The sequence below is a fragment of the Chanos chanos genome, chromosome 15, assembly GCF_902362185.1.
Source record: "Chanos chanos chromosome 15, fChaCha1.1, whole genome shotgun sequence".
NCBI lineage: Eukaryota > Metazoa > Chordata > Actinopteri > Gonorynchiformes > Chanidae > Chanos > Chanos chanos.
Window position 1 is genome coordinate 6,794,316 of NC_044509.1, and position 15,631 is coordinate 6,809,946.

Consider the following 15,631-nt stretch of genomic DNA (forward strand, 5'->3'; position numbering starts at 1 on the left):
GCTACATGTCCACCACTATTAGGATTTCGAAGGCACAATGAGTTATGATTTTTTTTTTATTTGACCCTCTTTTTGTTAAGAGCAATTTATAAAGGATTAAGTCGCGCATCACCCAAACACCATGAATGAAAAGTGTGGTGAGTTTGCATTTTCTTCGCTGTATGTCATTTTTAAATTTGCATGGCTTGGTGTAGCTGCGGGATGTTGTCAGGCACATTAATTTTATTAGACTGGGCTCAGTAATATTGCACATTACAAATGCTTTAGCAGGCCCTTGAATGAACATTGCGCCTCGCGGTAACTGACGCCATGCACGGCCTCGTAACGTGCCAATCATAGAAGTCAAAAAATGCAACTGAGATTTCGCCTATACGTCAACACGCCGTTGACACTGTTACCAGACTCACCACACACTGCCTGTCCCTCTTTTCTCTTTTATTTCTCTTCACTCATCTTTGATTTTTACCGTGTGTGTGTGTGTGTCTGTGCGCGCGCATGTGTGGCACACAACGCGGATTTGTGTGCGTCACTGCGTGTCTTGTTGTCCGAGTTCTCGCCGTGATAGTTACTGGGCCAAGTCAATTGCCCTGCCGCTGATAACTCATGCTAATGACATGCATGCCCTAGATCCTGCCTTTTGACCTTTGACCTGAGAGGCGTCCTTCTAAAGCTGTGAACTTTGATAGCGAGGGGTCTATCTACCCAACCATGATAACATCGGGTCACTGCAAACGTCACTGTATGTGGTTAAAGGTTTTCATCAGACAGTTCCGTACTTATGACACCCCCACCCCCACCAAAATCTGCTGCTATGCAGAAGGCTGAAGGCAATACTTAAGGACTTAAGGTCAATCTTTAAGTCAGTTTTACTCCAAGTGACCCTTGTTATGACATCACTTATGACATCACTCAGTGCTTGTCATAACCTCGCGTGTGCGACAGTAATATATAATTGATTTATAATAACGTAATGGATGTCATAACAGTTTTCACACCCTCTTTATCTTGACAGCGGCAGGATTAACGACACATTAATCAGTAGTATCTGAATGTAGTGTTCAAATATTCGGTTGATTGAGTGACATTGTGTACGGTGGCATGTAGACTCAGAGAAAGGCTGGCGGGTGTACAGGGGGCTGAACAGACCAGGACCTGAGGGTCACTGGAGGATTCTGGGATTTCAGCTTCTTGATACTGATCCATACAGACACTTAAAGACCAGTCTGACTCAGAGAGAGAGAGAGAGATGGGGAGGATTGCTGTCTGACACGTTTTATTTGTCAAGGTCAGGATTCCTTGGCCAGTACACTTGCTCTAAATCTCCAGTAAGTTCTTACTTGTGACATAAGCCATCTATGAAGCCAAACAGAAGCAGATCGAATACAACTTTATTATTTTTATTATTATTATTTTTTTTAATAAAACTTCCACAAGAATATAATGGTGGAGCGTTTTGGCTATGCAATGCTGCTGATGTTCTCTTATCTGGCTTAACCAATAAACAGGGAACATAAGTGTGTGGTTGCTGGGAGGTAGGGATGTTTTGTGCCTGTGTGGACTGATTAGACAGGACTGAGTGATGACTTCTCTTTCTCTCTCTCTCTCTCTCTCTCTCTCTCTCTCTCTCCCTCTCCCCCCCCCCCCCTCCCATGGCCTCTCTCACACTCTTAATGAAAGAGAAAACCTCAGAGGTGTGCTGTTAATGGATTTCCCTCTGAAAACCGTTAGTGACAGTACTTCTTGTTTTTCCTCAGGATACTGGTCTTGAGTAGAATTTATGGAGACAGTATATAAGCATGTAAGCCCTTCCATGTAGAGACATGATTAACACGTAAGAAAGAAGCAGAAAGGCATCTTGAACTTTAATTGCTTATTCACACACTCACACACACACACACACACACACACACACGTAGAGAGAGAGAGACATGTAAGATGTATATAAATATGAATAAATATGTATTTTTTTGTGTTCAGGGGTGGTGTGTAATGGAGCACTTGTAAATTGCTAGTATTTGACTCGGACTCTTGTGCCTTTGAATAGCTGTCGCTATTCATAATTATGTTTGTGGTTATGGAACTTAATCGCTCACTGTACAACAGTGTACAACAGTGCCTCTTATCCCCCAGCGGAGATTTTTTGCAAGATACTTGATTTTGGCCTGTTCCATAACTCCGCCCTGGAGGCTCGGCCGTAGTGATTGGTGGGTGGTTGTTGTTGGTGGTGGTGGTGGTGGTGGTGCGCGCGTTGGATCCTCTTCTTTAGGTTCCATACTCCCCCACACCCCCCCCCCCTTTTTTTTCATTTACTCTCCCTTCCCCCCAGCCACCCCTCACGGTCCTAATAAAACGTGAACAGACAGTGTAGCGTGAAGAAATGCAGGTCCTCGAGCAGAGTCAGGATTCGCGCGCTCGTTCACTTGCTCCTCAGGTTTATTGGGGCAGAAGGAGTGATGGCTCTCTTCCCTTCAGGCTCTGGAAGTGAAACCCCACCCTGAGAGAGAGAGAGAGAGAGAGAGAGAGAGAGAGGGGGAAGTGGGAAAGAAAGGAGGAAGAGAGGGGAGGCAGTGGAGGGGTGCGGCAGGAGCTACTGTCAAACAGCCGAATCCTTTATTGCCCCCCCCCCCCCCCCCCCCCCACCACCATATTCGGACCGCTGATATTATTTCCCATATTTGGAATTGATTTGGATCAACTTAATTGTCTACAGGTCTAAGTGGCCCGTGTACGGTTTTAGGAAAAAGGAGGAATGTCATTAGTCAAGCAATCAAAAGTAAAAATGTTAAATGATAATAGGGGGAAAAAAAAACAGTTATGGTTGCATCATAGTTTGGAGACAAAAGGCACTTTAAAGAGTTTAATTATAAACGACAGAGCAGATGCAGACAGTTTGTAACCCAAGCTTTATTCTGTCTCTCAGTTTTTATGACCGTCGCTATTCATTTGAAAGCCATTCTTTATCATCTTTATAACGTATTTAAGCAGTGATCTCTCCACGTACAAGTGTTGGCGGTTGTTATGCGTTTTGAATATCAAAACAGTTTCATATTGCAAATGCTTTTTTGGTGTCAGCCATTTCAGTTTCGGTTTTGTGTGCATTTGCGATTTGCATTTGGAAGCTGCGCAGAGTAATGCTAACAAGCTTATGAGCTTAGTAGGCCAAAGGAGTATAAATGGTGTTGAATAATATCAAAAGCCACCAGTTGACTTGGTAATCCAGAGACCAAGATTTACTCTAAATGGAGAAAAAAATGAGATCGCCAAATGTACACTCAGAGGCTTAACGGCCTTTAAGCCACACACCCCCACCAGTTGTACACAGTCACAGAATGCATTATGACCACTGCGAGAAAACCCAGTCGTGTCGTGGACGAGCCTCTGCCGTCTTCGCACTTTTAATGATCTCTCTCATAATTAGTTCACCTCAGTCAGGCCAAGGTAAATTCAGTTAAACACGGCGAGTGTGTTGGACTTTTCGTCTTGTATTTTGGCTAAGAGGTCTCACTCTGTGAGGCAGATTCAAGCTTGTGTGAAAAGTCTTTGTTCCTCTGGCTTTAATGTATTGCATCACCCATTATACGACGGTGTATCTGAAATTTGATATCTATTCAAACTGGAAATATAACACACTAGTCAAAGCTGTCGGTACATGTATTTTGGCCTTAGTATTGGATTAAAGTGTAGTCTCTCCCATGTCGCTCCTCAGATTGTGGGGACTTAGAAACTGGGTGTTGTGTTGTGGCTCATTTGATCTTAATGACTTCCACTGATTGGGCCTTAGTTACAATGATATGGAGAACAACTGTTGGTCCGGCGACTACTGTGGATCTTTTTCTTGCTACAAATCTTTTGCAATGATAATATTTTTGGTTTGAACTTTCATATCCTTTTTGCAGTGCAGGTTTTCAGTTTAGAGCAGTGTAGTTTAGATTGTTGTAAATCTTGATCAAATGTTGACTAGGAGTCTTTGAAAAACTCTCGGGAACCATCTTTTTTTAAACATTTTGCGCCGACCTACCGGCTGTAGATTGCGTTGACATCTTTTTGTAAAAGAATTGCATTTTGGGGGACGCGTGCTTTTTTTTTTCTGCATGTCATTGTACTGTCAAGTGTTGTTGTTTTTTTTTTTTTTCCCTCTCTGCCTCTCTAACCGTCTCTCTCAGAGAGGTTGTGCATTAATGGGCCTAATTATCAGCCAAGCCCTCCAATTATCCATCATCAACAGAATCAAACGTGTCTGTCCTCACCCAGGCGGTCTACCCCACTCCCATAATGCCGTTTTGCATACGATTATAAAGCACTTCCTGTTCCCACAGAGTCCGCAAGGTTATTATCAGTTTGTTCCCTTTTACTGAATATAGAACTCAAATGAAAGTTCAGCTCCATGGCATTACTTTTCTTTTGTTTTTTCTTTTCTTTTCTTTTCTTTTTGTATTTTGCTAGTGTTTGAAATAACCCCTGTAATATGGTGAGATTTTTAGATTCATCTGCTTCCATCAACATGCCATTTTTTCTGTTAAACCAGGATATCCAAGTAGCATTTGTCAAGATTCTTGAATGATGCAGTCGAACATTTGTGTGGTCTTTGAATATTTTTGCATGGATTGGCAGCGCTTTGAGAATGTTTAGGCCTCAAATGTGTTTGTTGACTGCTTAAAGAGAAGTTCCCAGTCAGAGAGAGAGAGAGAGAGAGCTTTCTGCCAAATCCTGCCCCCTGCCTTTCCTCAGACCGACACCCCCCCCCCCACCCCCCCATTCACACACTCAGGAAACAGCAGCTCTGCCAGAAGCCCTCTCTGTTTCCGGGAATCTGTCCCACAATGCCTCTGTGTAGTCGGCCGGCTTTGACGTGAGCGCTGTTGTTTCCCAGTGCAGGGCCCATTGTTGAAGGGAAGGAACAGCAATGAAAACAAAAAAACCACCCGCGGAAGAAGACGAAGAAGAAGGAGAAGAAGAAGAAGGAGAAGAAGAAGGGGAATAGGGAGGGAGGGAGAGAGGGAGGACAAGACGTCTGAGCTATTTCTGTAGAGAGCCTCCTCGTCTCCTCATGGCCCAGGCTGAAGTTAGCATTCCTTTGCTGAAAACTGCCTGGGGATATGGGACGGGGTTGTTAATCCTGCCAGCATTAACAAACAAACAAACAAACAGCGACAACAGAAAAAAAACCACATGGTCTGAGTATGAGTTTAGACCAGTTTTGTGTATGGGTTTTTATTTGGGTATAATTGCAGAGGATAAATAGCAATGGAGTCAGAAACATCAAATGAAGTCAACATTCTAAAAATAGACCCACAAGTTTTTTTTGTTTGTTTGTTTGTTTGTTTTTTTAAGTCCATCATAAACGCACATTTGGAGAAACCAGTGAAACCCGTGGACGCGTCGTAGACGTCTCTGTGGACGTCTCTGTGGACGAGCTCTTCTTTGCTTGACTGCTGACTCAGAGAGGCGTCTTAAATGCGCTTTGTGCCACAGACGGCTTTCTCGGCGGTGTGTTTTGAATGCGGCGGTGGCGAGATCTCGCTCTGATAAGCGAGCTAAGCTGGAGATTTAAGAGTCATATGGACAGACACAGTTTGGTGTGAGGCAGCGTATGAATCAAGCCACCTTCCCGTGCACGGCGAATAAAAGCAGAACAGATTAAACCAGGAGAAAGGTGATGGTTAAAGACTGGAGAGCTATTATAGAATGCCCCACACAATACACATCACGCACTCCACCTTTGTGAGCTGAGATGAACTCACCTGTGATAAATAAGACAATTACGGTGTTTAACAGGACTAAGAGCGGAAGACACGATCCCTCCCAGACACATTTAATGTGTTTATAGTTTATCAGCTGTGGTCCCTTACACCTGGGCATTTATTTCATAACTACAGTGCAGTATACATGACCTCTGTATGAGAATAATATATTATGCACTGTGTATTGTTGCTTGGTTCTGTCAGACATCACTCCACAGTGCATTGCTAGACACAAGATAAAATGTTTAAGTCCAGTTTAACAAGTTGAAATTATATTGTGGTTATGACTACTGTACATTTTAGTCACTGTAGGTAATTCCATTTCAGTGTTCGCTGTGCAGTAATCAGTGATGCTTAGTGGACCAGTCTGTCATTTAGAAATCTAACTTGTTTGTTTTTTCTCTCTCTCTCTCTCTCTCTCTCTCTCTCTCTCTCTCTCTCTGTTTGTCTTTCAGGTTTAACAAAAAAGCAACCAGGTGAGGAAGAAAGCATTATATCATACACATGCTGATCTGTCATGCAGAGTTATGAGAGAGAGCAGTTCAAGGAACTTCTTGTCGATTTCTTCGACCAAAACCGGTTCTGTGGACATTAGCAAAGGGTGTTAGACACAGGGAGACATAACACTGATGTTCTAGATATATGTGCCACAGTTCAAAGCAATTATCCAGTCAAACTGACAACCCGCATTCAGAAAACATGCTGTGTATCTTGTACCTACAGTATAGGAATATGAGCCTTTTTTTTAATGCTTAAAGTTTTACTCCAACATCATCCACACTGTGGTATAAACTGTGTTTTATAAAACTTCATAAAGCTACATAAAATGTGATAGTATTACAGTACAAGTTAGTTGCATATATCTTAACTTTTTTTTTTTTTGGAAAAGGTCCCTGACTATGACCTTTTGTAAGAGAATACACATTTCCTGTGTAATTTTTGTGCCTCTGGATAAGAATAGCCTGGTAGTCGACCCTTCCTGTGTGTGTGTGTGTGTGTATGTGTGTCTTTAGGACAGGAAGTATTCTCAGTAAGGACCACCCCCCAGACAAAAAGCCCAAGAGTGACAAGCCAGCAGCCCCCACATCACATGAGTTTGACCCCACAGGTAAGTGCTTTCCTTCACACACAGGATCAGATAAGATGACTGATAAATAATGCAGATATGCTTGTATTTTCACAGACGGCAACATGACTGAAAAACCCCAGACTCACTCACTCACTCTCTCTCTCTCTCTCTCTCTCTCTCTCTCTCTCTCTCTCTTTGAACACAGGAGAGCACTGTCTTTAATGACATCCAAACGTTTCAACATACCAGACATTTATCAAGTGTTGCAAATATGTTTACAAGTAGTTAAAATCCTTGCCTTGATTTATGGATCTCCCCAACGTCAGTGGAATATGAATAATGACAGTACTGAATGAACAGCCGTTACCGTGTGACTTAGACGCGTAGCTCGCTGTGAATCGCCTTCTCTAGTGTAAACGTTTGTTCTGTGGTAGGTGGCAGTTCAAGAGCAGTTGCAGATAAGCATACAATTAATACTTCACCGTCGCAGGCAAAGCCTGGACGTTTGAGCTAATGAGCTACCCCCCCCCCCCCCCCCCCCACCCCTTTTTTTTTTATACCTGGCAGTGTCCAGAACTGAGTGTAAACACAAGTTGAGAAACGGAGCAGAGCCGTCCAATATGCTTTTAATGTTCGTAATAACAGCCGCTTCTGCTGGCGCGAATAATCTCGTCTGCTTTAGCCGTTCCACTTAAGCGTGTTTATTTGACAACACCGCCAGGTTTATGTCAAGGTCGAGAACAAGAACGGAACCAAGTGAAATCTGACAAACAAAACCGAGCTGCCTCCGTTCCAAATGCTTGGCTTGATCTGTCATAAACACATTATTACCGCAGTCAGGAGTTCTAGGGGGGGCTTTAAAAGCAATGTGGTTACAGATAAATCAACATGGTAATGTGTCATTCAGCAATTAGACGCATCAGTCAGACCACGTCTTTATTAAATTCAAGGCTGCGCTCTAAATTGTAGGTAAACTGAGAATGACAGAGAATATGATTGGAAATGTTTGGGTTTTTTTATCGGTGTTGTGAGAGAAATGCCTGTTGAACAGAGCTGTTTTGGTGGCGTTGCTAGGTGATTGTATGACTTTTTTTTTTTTTCGAAGCTGTGGAGAGTTCAGCCTTTTTCCAACCGCTTGTTCGTGGGATTAAGTGAGTGGCACATCTGCGTCCTTCAAATTTACCCCGACACCCATAATCCCTTTCTCTCTCATCCTGAACTGGAACAGGATGCTGTAATCATAGACGGAAGAGCGGCTGATGCAAAATTAGAGTAAATCTTATTTGAACGGAGAGTTTAAATTTTTGGGGGGGTGGGGCAAAGGATGGTGAGTCATCGTATTCAGCATGGGGTTTTGAGTGATGTCGTTTAAGGCATTTTTAGAATTGTGTTTGACGGAACACAATCTATAAGTGGTAACGAGAGAGCCGCTTGTTTTGACCTGTTGTATGTTATTAAAGAAAGCGTGATTTACCAGTTGGTCACAAAGATGATTCTGCTGTTTGTTTTTATTTATGTTGATTCAAAATGAAATGCCACTATGAAAGTCAATTACGGTTATTTTTTTCCTTTTGCGTCCCGCCAAGCATGATTTATTTTGATCTTGCTTGCTATTTTGTTGTTGTTTTATGCATGTTTTAACCTCTTTTGTCTCTGCATCCCAGAATGTTTGCATAGACTGTTTCTGCTTTTTTTTTTTTCTTAACGTGACTTCTTTTTAATGTGACAAAAGTTCATTAGTGACATTGATTCATATATTTAGTGAATGCTGATTTTCAAGGGCAACTTCAAATAGAATTGCAGGAACAAACAAATTCCATCCATTTCTGTTGATAAGAATAATTATCTCACATTAGATAAATTCACTTATGACATCGCTTGTACTGTCACACCAAAATCATGCTATACCTGCTTGTTCTTATCTCTGTCTCCTCAGTAAATTTTTCTTTTTTTAATTTTAATTTGTAATTTCTTTACTGCCCTCTCATGTGTGTGTGTGTGTGTTTGTGTGTGTGTGTGTGTGTGTGTGTGTCTTGGATGTGCACTGGTGACAGAAGCACCCGTGCAGAGCGGCAGCAGTGTGTTAGCTGAGGGAAAGCCTGAGTCGTGTGGTAAGAGTTTGTGACGGCGGTGCTGTGATGGTTCTTTTGCCTTGTTCTAATGTCCGTCTCCCCCCCCCCCCAACCCCCCGACTCCGCTTTCCACAACCGTGTCAGTCTCGTCTGTGAACAGCTTCACTGCTCCCTTGTCCCAGTGACCCAGTGAAGTTAGTCCATTTCTGATACTGCCACAGTTCCTCGCCCCCCCCCCCCCCCCCCCCAAAAAAAGAAAAAAAATCTTTGCACACGTGTGCCGTGCCTTGCTGTGCCCTGCCACACCCTAAACTTCTGCTTCTCTGCTCTTTGGCCTGTGGTTCTGTGTCTGACTCTGTGTATTTAATGAGGATTTGACACCATTGGGAAGGGGGCAGGGGGGGCTCTCTGGGTTTTCAGTCGTCACTCGTTAGTTTGTAAATGTAATATCTTTTTTTTTCTCTACCACCCGAAACTGTCTTTGGTTTGATTTGGTAATTCAGGATCCCTCAACTAACCGATCAAAGCGAATCAGAAGCAGCACACGAGACCGTTAGACTGCACTGAAACACTATACAGTAGCCTAAGCAATTAAAACCCGAGTGCGTTACAGGCGTCTCTTCTTATTGTCGAGGGAACAGGGAGATTGCTCTGGAGGCTGGGGTAGGGAATTGGGTGGGGGATGGCGGGGTGGGGAGGTGTGTCTAAGCGCACGTCTGTGTGTGTTTGTGTGTGTGTGTGTGTGTGGGTGTGTGAGGCGAGCTTTGTTCTGAATAGACACACTGTACTTATTATGACCATGTGAGCTGAGGAGGAGAAGTGTGATTTAGGTCAAATAAAAAGTGTCTCCTGAAAAACACACGGCTCGTCCCAGCCGGGCCCATTGTGCTCTGGCTGCGTGTTTAAGTGTGGTAGCGACGGGAGGAGGAGGTCGAGGAGGAGGGGACTGTCACACATGAACGCTTCATGAACCGCTATAGGAATGTTGTGTAAACCCTCCGTCTCTCACGACTGGCTCGGCTGCGACCTAGAAGTTAAGGCCGGGCCGCTCGTAGAGCCGGTGTGTGAAAGTGACGGAAGCCCGTGTGAAAAGAGGAGAATTTAATGCACATGTTGGGAGCTGTAATGAAAAAGGATTGCGTCCCATCTCAAATGGCGGACTCTTGGTTATTAGCTTTCTCGTAACCGCAAATGATGATGCACCAGGATGAGAAACCTGCAGATAATCCATATTGTTTTGTGTCCACATATTCTTACATCAGTGCATTTGTAGATGCTGTTTTAGTGCTTTCTTTTAGTATTTAGCGTAAAAACTGAGTAGAGCTAAGTGGGAAAAAAACAGAGATTTATAATGTTTCGTGGAGAAATTCTGTAAGTGAACATTACAGGAAAAAGGGAAAGTTTTCTACTCGGGGTAGGAAATGGGTCCTAAATGCTCCAAGGTAGGAGTTATTATTAGATGCTTTCTGTTCTTTTAAGACGTTTTATGAATACCTCAGGACACAGGCCATTCAAAGTGTTTTAACTCCTTTTCAACGAGCTGTGAAATGGACTTTTAGCAGTGTTTTCTCACGGTGGTTTACAACTTTTAAACTGATGAACCTGCCGTAGGCGCCGAGGCGTTTCATTTGGTTGAACCCAAACACCACGATGCCCCGTTGAAAAATGTGTGATCAGTGGTACATAATTCTATTTTAAGTTATTTGTTTTGTCCTGTTGCTAGGAGCCGCAACATGATAGCTACTTTCGGCTTGACAGAGTGCGTTCGAATCCACGAATGTGGTTTAAGCAATGTCCCGTCTAGTTAAGTTCTGTCATCAGCAAACAACGCCGATTACAATATGATTCCAGTATTATCATGCGTCAGTAACCACAAATGAAAGGATGTGGTGTTTTGAGTGAGGTATTATCCAAGGGGATATTGATTTGAGTATATTTAGCATGTAATGGTACGGTGAATGGGAGAAACTGGTTCCCATTGTTAGAGATGAAGTGATGTGTGGAGTGAGTGTGACGCAGGATAACCTCTGCCTAAACAGCCAAAAACAGAGAAAAGACCCACAAGTCACAGAGCAAATTGGGCCCTTGGTGCTCGGTAATAATATTCACCAGAAAACTCAGAAGAAAACAAACCACCAAAAATTGTTGGCATTTGGGCTTTTCTGTTTCCGAGCAAATTTCCACTAATGTCTGAAACTCATTCTTAAGCGATTTTGTAATTATGCAAATTACCTACTTTGGGTTTTTTGAGTCAGTATGAAACTGGTCTGGAATTCCTGGATGGTCATGAAAAAACTTTACAATGGAGATGTTTTTAGAGCTGTTCCAAAGTTATATTGTCGTATAATTGTCCCAGTCGTAACTGATGCGTTTGTGAGGTTTGTACTCGACTTGCTTCAGCGGTGATGTCGTTTCATATAATACTGTGTAGACTCAAAGGCTTTAGACAGGAAACCAGTTTGACTTCTTTCACCTGTGATCTCTACACACGCCACATCCACATCCACACACTCTTTCTCTGACAGTTTGGTTTGAGTTCAGAGATTTGATTCCTCTCACGGTCTGTGCTAATACTCACCAACATTTCTCTCTGTCTGTCTACCCCCGTTTGTCTCCCCCATCCCTCTATACCTTCCCATTCCCTCGTTCTCTCTCCTCCTCATCTTGTCACCTGTCTCCCCCCCCTCTCTCTCTGTCTCTATTTCTCTCTCTCTCTCTTTCTCTCTGTCTCTCTCTCTCTCTGTCTCTCTTTCTCTCTCTCTGTCTGTCTCTCTCTCTCTGTCTCTCCCTCTCTCTCTCTCTCTGTCTGTTTGATGTTGGTCAGGGCTCGTCCAGCGCTGCGTTATCATCCAGAAAGATGAGAATGGCTTTGGGCTGACTGTGAGTGGAGATAACCCTGTATTTGTGCAGCTTGTAAAAGAAGGTAAGAGAACCTCACTGTGTGGCATCTCACCATACAATCACTTCTGAGCTGATCTATCTATCTATCTATCTATCTATCTATCTATATATATATATATATATATATATATATATATATATATATATATATATATATATATGAATGTTTACACTTTACACACTACCCTCTCTATCTTTATACTCTTCCTTTGCATTTCTTTACTACAATAAACAACTTGTCTCTGCCCCACTTGTCCTATCCTCTCTCTCTCTCTCTCTCTCTGTCTTTGTCTCTGTCTCTCTCTCTGTCTCGCTCTCTCTGTCTCTCTCTCTCTCTCTGTCTTTGTCTCTGTCTCCCTCTCTGTCTCTCTCTCTCTGCTGTAGATGGAGCTGCCATGCGGGCCGGTGTGCAGACAGGAGATAGAATCATTAAGGTAAGCTTATGTGAAAACAGAGTTATCTTTACAGTTGTGTTTGAGTAAAGACCTGATGTAAAGAATGTTACGATGATAAAAACCAAACTGTGTCCAAGTAGCTCAGCCAATAGGGAACCATGCAGGTTACCAAACTCCTGCCCTCTTGATATCTGTCTGAGCGTCTCTCTGCCACCTACTGGTCAAAAGCAGAAATACAGATATTAAAAAAGTTAAAAAAAAAAAAAAACCCAGCCCAGCATTGAAGAAGAAATTTTGATCTATCAGGCCAAAGACCTGGGGTAAATTCTCTTTTTATACTAATCTATGTTCACCATTTAGTAAATTCAGAGACACAAAATATATTTGTTATTGTCCTTTAAGACTTAAATCAAGGAACAATTTTACCAGCTTGATCACTTACCAGTAGTACAGTGATCTTTATTTGTTTTGAGGTGTGTTCTGTGTATTTTATCTCTAACTCTCAAACCATTATAATATTGTATATTACAGCACAACTAGGTATTGCATTACATATTGCAACTATTAATATTTATGTAACATTTTTTTTTGTTTTGGTGTGTTTGTTTTGGCTTTTACAGGTCAACGGAACATTAGTTACACATTCAAATCATGTAGAAGTTGTAAAATTAATCAAATGTAAGTAACATTTTTCTTTCCCCATCAATTTATGCCCTCGTAAATATTTGTCGGCGCGTGGACAAGCCCGAAATGTGTAAAGGCTGCCGCGTTGACGTGGTCTGTTAGCGTAGGGTCAAAGCATAATGATTTGAAAGGCAAACATCCTGTGGCGCTGACGAAGGACGCCGCCAGGATGCCAGGCCTACAGCGATGACATCATGTTCATGTTTTCTCTCGCTTGCCTAATAGTTATTGTGCTCCATAATGGGGGGGTAATAGTTTTAATGTCACACCCACAAGTAACCTGCTTTTGCCTGCAATAAAACGTGTGATAACAAGTTACCAGTGTTTTAAAGTGAACTGCGTAGTTTCCATCGCTGACCAGCGAAGTACATGGAAAGCTATTTGAAAGCTATTTGTTGTGTAAAATGCAGCATTTTTAGGGTATAATAGAAAACATTTAAATATTTATGAGATGCTTAACTGAAGGCATTGTTAATGGTAAAGTAAAAGTGACTCTAACTCTGTTCTCTATTTCAGTATAACTTGCATTTTATCTGCTATGCATCTAAGGGTATTTTACTCTGCTCCCTGTTTCCCGCTCTGTGTCATTGCAGCGGGCTCCTATGTGGCCCTCACGGTTTTGGGTAGGCCTCCGGGGCTGGCCCACATCCCTCTGCCCGAGGCAGAAGAGGAAGGAGGTCCTCCTCTCTCCTCTCTGACGTCTCCTCACTCTCCAGGGCCCACCCCCACAGAACGCTCCTCCTCAACATCAACAAGCCCCAGCGATCGCATCAGCTCCTCTCTGCCTGTCTGGGTAAGAACCACTCATACTTTCTCTCTGTCTCTCTCTCCATTTCTCTTTTTGTCTGTGTTTCTGTCTGTTTCCGTGGCTTTGGAGGTACATGTCGTAAATGACTCGCACTTGTCTGTCAGGAGGACAACAATGTCATGCTCCACCAGAAGGTGGACATCCTGCAGAAGATGCTGACCAAGGAGCACCAAGACCCACAGGTAGGTCTGGTTTGTGATTGGAAATGGAGAGACGGGGAGTGAAATTCAGATTGAGTTGTTCAGCACATTTCAACCCGGAGGGATTCATAATAGTTATGAAGTAATAATGAAACTGGCAGGAAATGGAGTTGTGCAACAATGTTAACATTGTCAGTATGATGTCAGAGTGCTTTAGCCTTTGTCTGGTGGACTGACTCAGTCGCAGTTTGCAGACGACTGCGTTTAGATGGGTGCAGACGTTCACACCACAAGGCTTAGTGTTGTCTGGCTACTCAGGCTCCTTTCTGTCGCTTCCACGTCTGTGGTATCAGATGAATTTTAAACACACTGATACTTGCACGGAGAACTGCTCGTTTGACCTAGATGGACATCACTTGCAAACCGAGAGGTAATCTCTCCTCTCCTCTCCTCTCCTCTCCTGTCCTCCGTGCTGTAGGCTATGAAGGAGGAATACATCAGGAACCTCCACCAGGGAGAATCAGGTTCAGACGGATCCTGGACCAACAACACCGCCTCCCCGGTCAGTATCTGTTCCCCGATCAGCAAGGGTTTGGTCTGGTTGTGGATGAATTTAGAATGGATCTGATCCAAAACAAGAAATCATATGTATGTATGTGGTCTCCTGTGAGGAACTTGGTCACCTCCAGAACAAAGTTACGAACCAGAATCCACAGAACGCTTCTTTGTGTTGTTACATCTCCTCAGGTCACGCCAGGTCCTCTCACTGCCCCCCTAGAGAGTCCGTGCCAAAGAGACACCCCCTGTCACAGTCCAAAGACCACTCCCAGGGACAGCCTCAACTCCTGCCCCTCCCCTGACGCCGAGGAAACGCCCGAGCTTGTCAGTTTACCTCAGAGGCCTGCTCATTTCCACCTGTGTGAAAACTTGTCAATTTTGCTGTTCCGTAGTTGAAAAGAAATCAAACACAAAATGATGTCTTTTTTTTTTTTTTTTTTAATGCGTCTAGGACTCCAACTCCCAGTCCGGTGTGGGAACGCCCTTGTCCCGCCCGGCTCCACAGATCATTGGTGCTGAAGATGACGACTTTGACACAGAGCAAGAGCAGGTAGTTGTGTGTGTTTTTTTGTTTGTTTGTTTGTTTGTTTTTGAACCTTTCCCTTTTTAGCTTCTCTCTTCTCATAATAACAATGATGGGTCAATCTTACAGCTTGAAAATGAAGAGGGAATTTCTTTTCTTCCTCCCCTCTTCCTCCACCTCCTTCCCCTCCTCGCCGCCCCCCCCCTTCTCTCTGTCTCTCTCTCTCTCTCAGGTGAATGGCCAGTGTAGTTGTTTCCAGAGCATGGAGCTCCTGAAGTCTCGTCCAGCTCACTTAGCCGCTTTTCTCCATCACGTGGTCTCTCAGTTTGACCCTGCACCACTGGTACAGCGGCTACCGCTTCCCTCGCTTCTCTCTCTCTCTCTCTCTCTCTCTCTCTCTCTCTCTCTCTCTCTCTTTTTTTATTTTTTTCATTTTACGCTGACGTGATGGAATCTTTTGTCTTACTTCCCCTTAATATGATTTTAATATTCAAAAAAAGTTTCGTGACATTGTCTGTCCTCACTCTTTTGTGGTTTATGTCATTTCTTCTTTTTTTTTTTTTTTTTAATCTCGTTTCTTCATCGTAATGGCACAGTTGTGCTACCTCTACGCTGAACTTTACAAGCACACCAACTCCAAAGAAACGCGGAGGATATTCATGGACTTCCACACCTTCTTCCTGGACAGGGCAGCGGTAAATGTCCCGTTTAACAACCTGGCCGTTAACCCCCCCCCCCCC

At 43.3% G+C, this 15,631-nt stretch overlaps 1 protein-coding gene across 1 annotated transcript in view; it reads left to right on the top strand.

Moving 5' to 3' along the window:
• Positions 1 to 15,631, top strand: part of arhgef12b (Rho guanine nucleotide exchange factor (GEF) 12b) — a 44,754-nt gene that overhangs the window by 14,309 nt on the left and 14,814 nt on the right. Inside the window, exons 2-13 of the mRNA XM_030792407.1 lie at positions 6,197 to 6,217; positions 6,755 to 6,849; positions 11,707 to 11,805; positions 12,168 to 12,217; positions 12,799 to 12,856; positions 13,456 to 13,655; positions 13,775 to 13,852; positions 14,289 to 14,372; positions 14,558 to 14,692; positions 14,820 to 14,918; positions 15,124 to 15,234; positions 15,488 to 15,586. Coding sequence (XP_030648267.1) covers positions 6,197 to 6,217; positions 6,755 to 6,849; positions 11,707 to 11,805; positions 12,168 to 12,217; positions 12,799 to 12,856; positions 13,456 to 13,655; positions 13,775 to 13,852; positions 14,289 to 14,372; positions 14,558 to 14,692; positions 14,820 to 14,918; positions 15,124 to 15,234; positions 15,488 to 15,586 — 1,129 coding nt within the window. The remainder of the gene's footprint in view (positions 1 to 6,196; positions 6,218 to 6,754; positions 6,850 to 11,706; positions 11,806 to 12,167; positions 12,218 to 12,798; positions 12,857 to 13,455; positions 13,656 to 13,774; positions 13,853 to 14,288; positions 14,373 to 14,557; positions 14,693 to 14,819; positions 14,919 to 15,123; positions 15,235 to 15,487; positions 15,587 to 15,631) is intronic.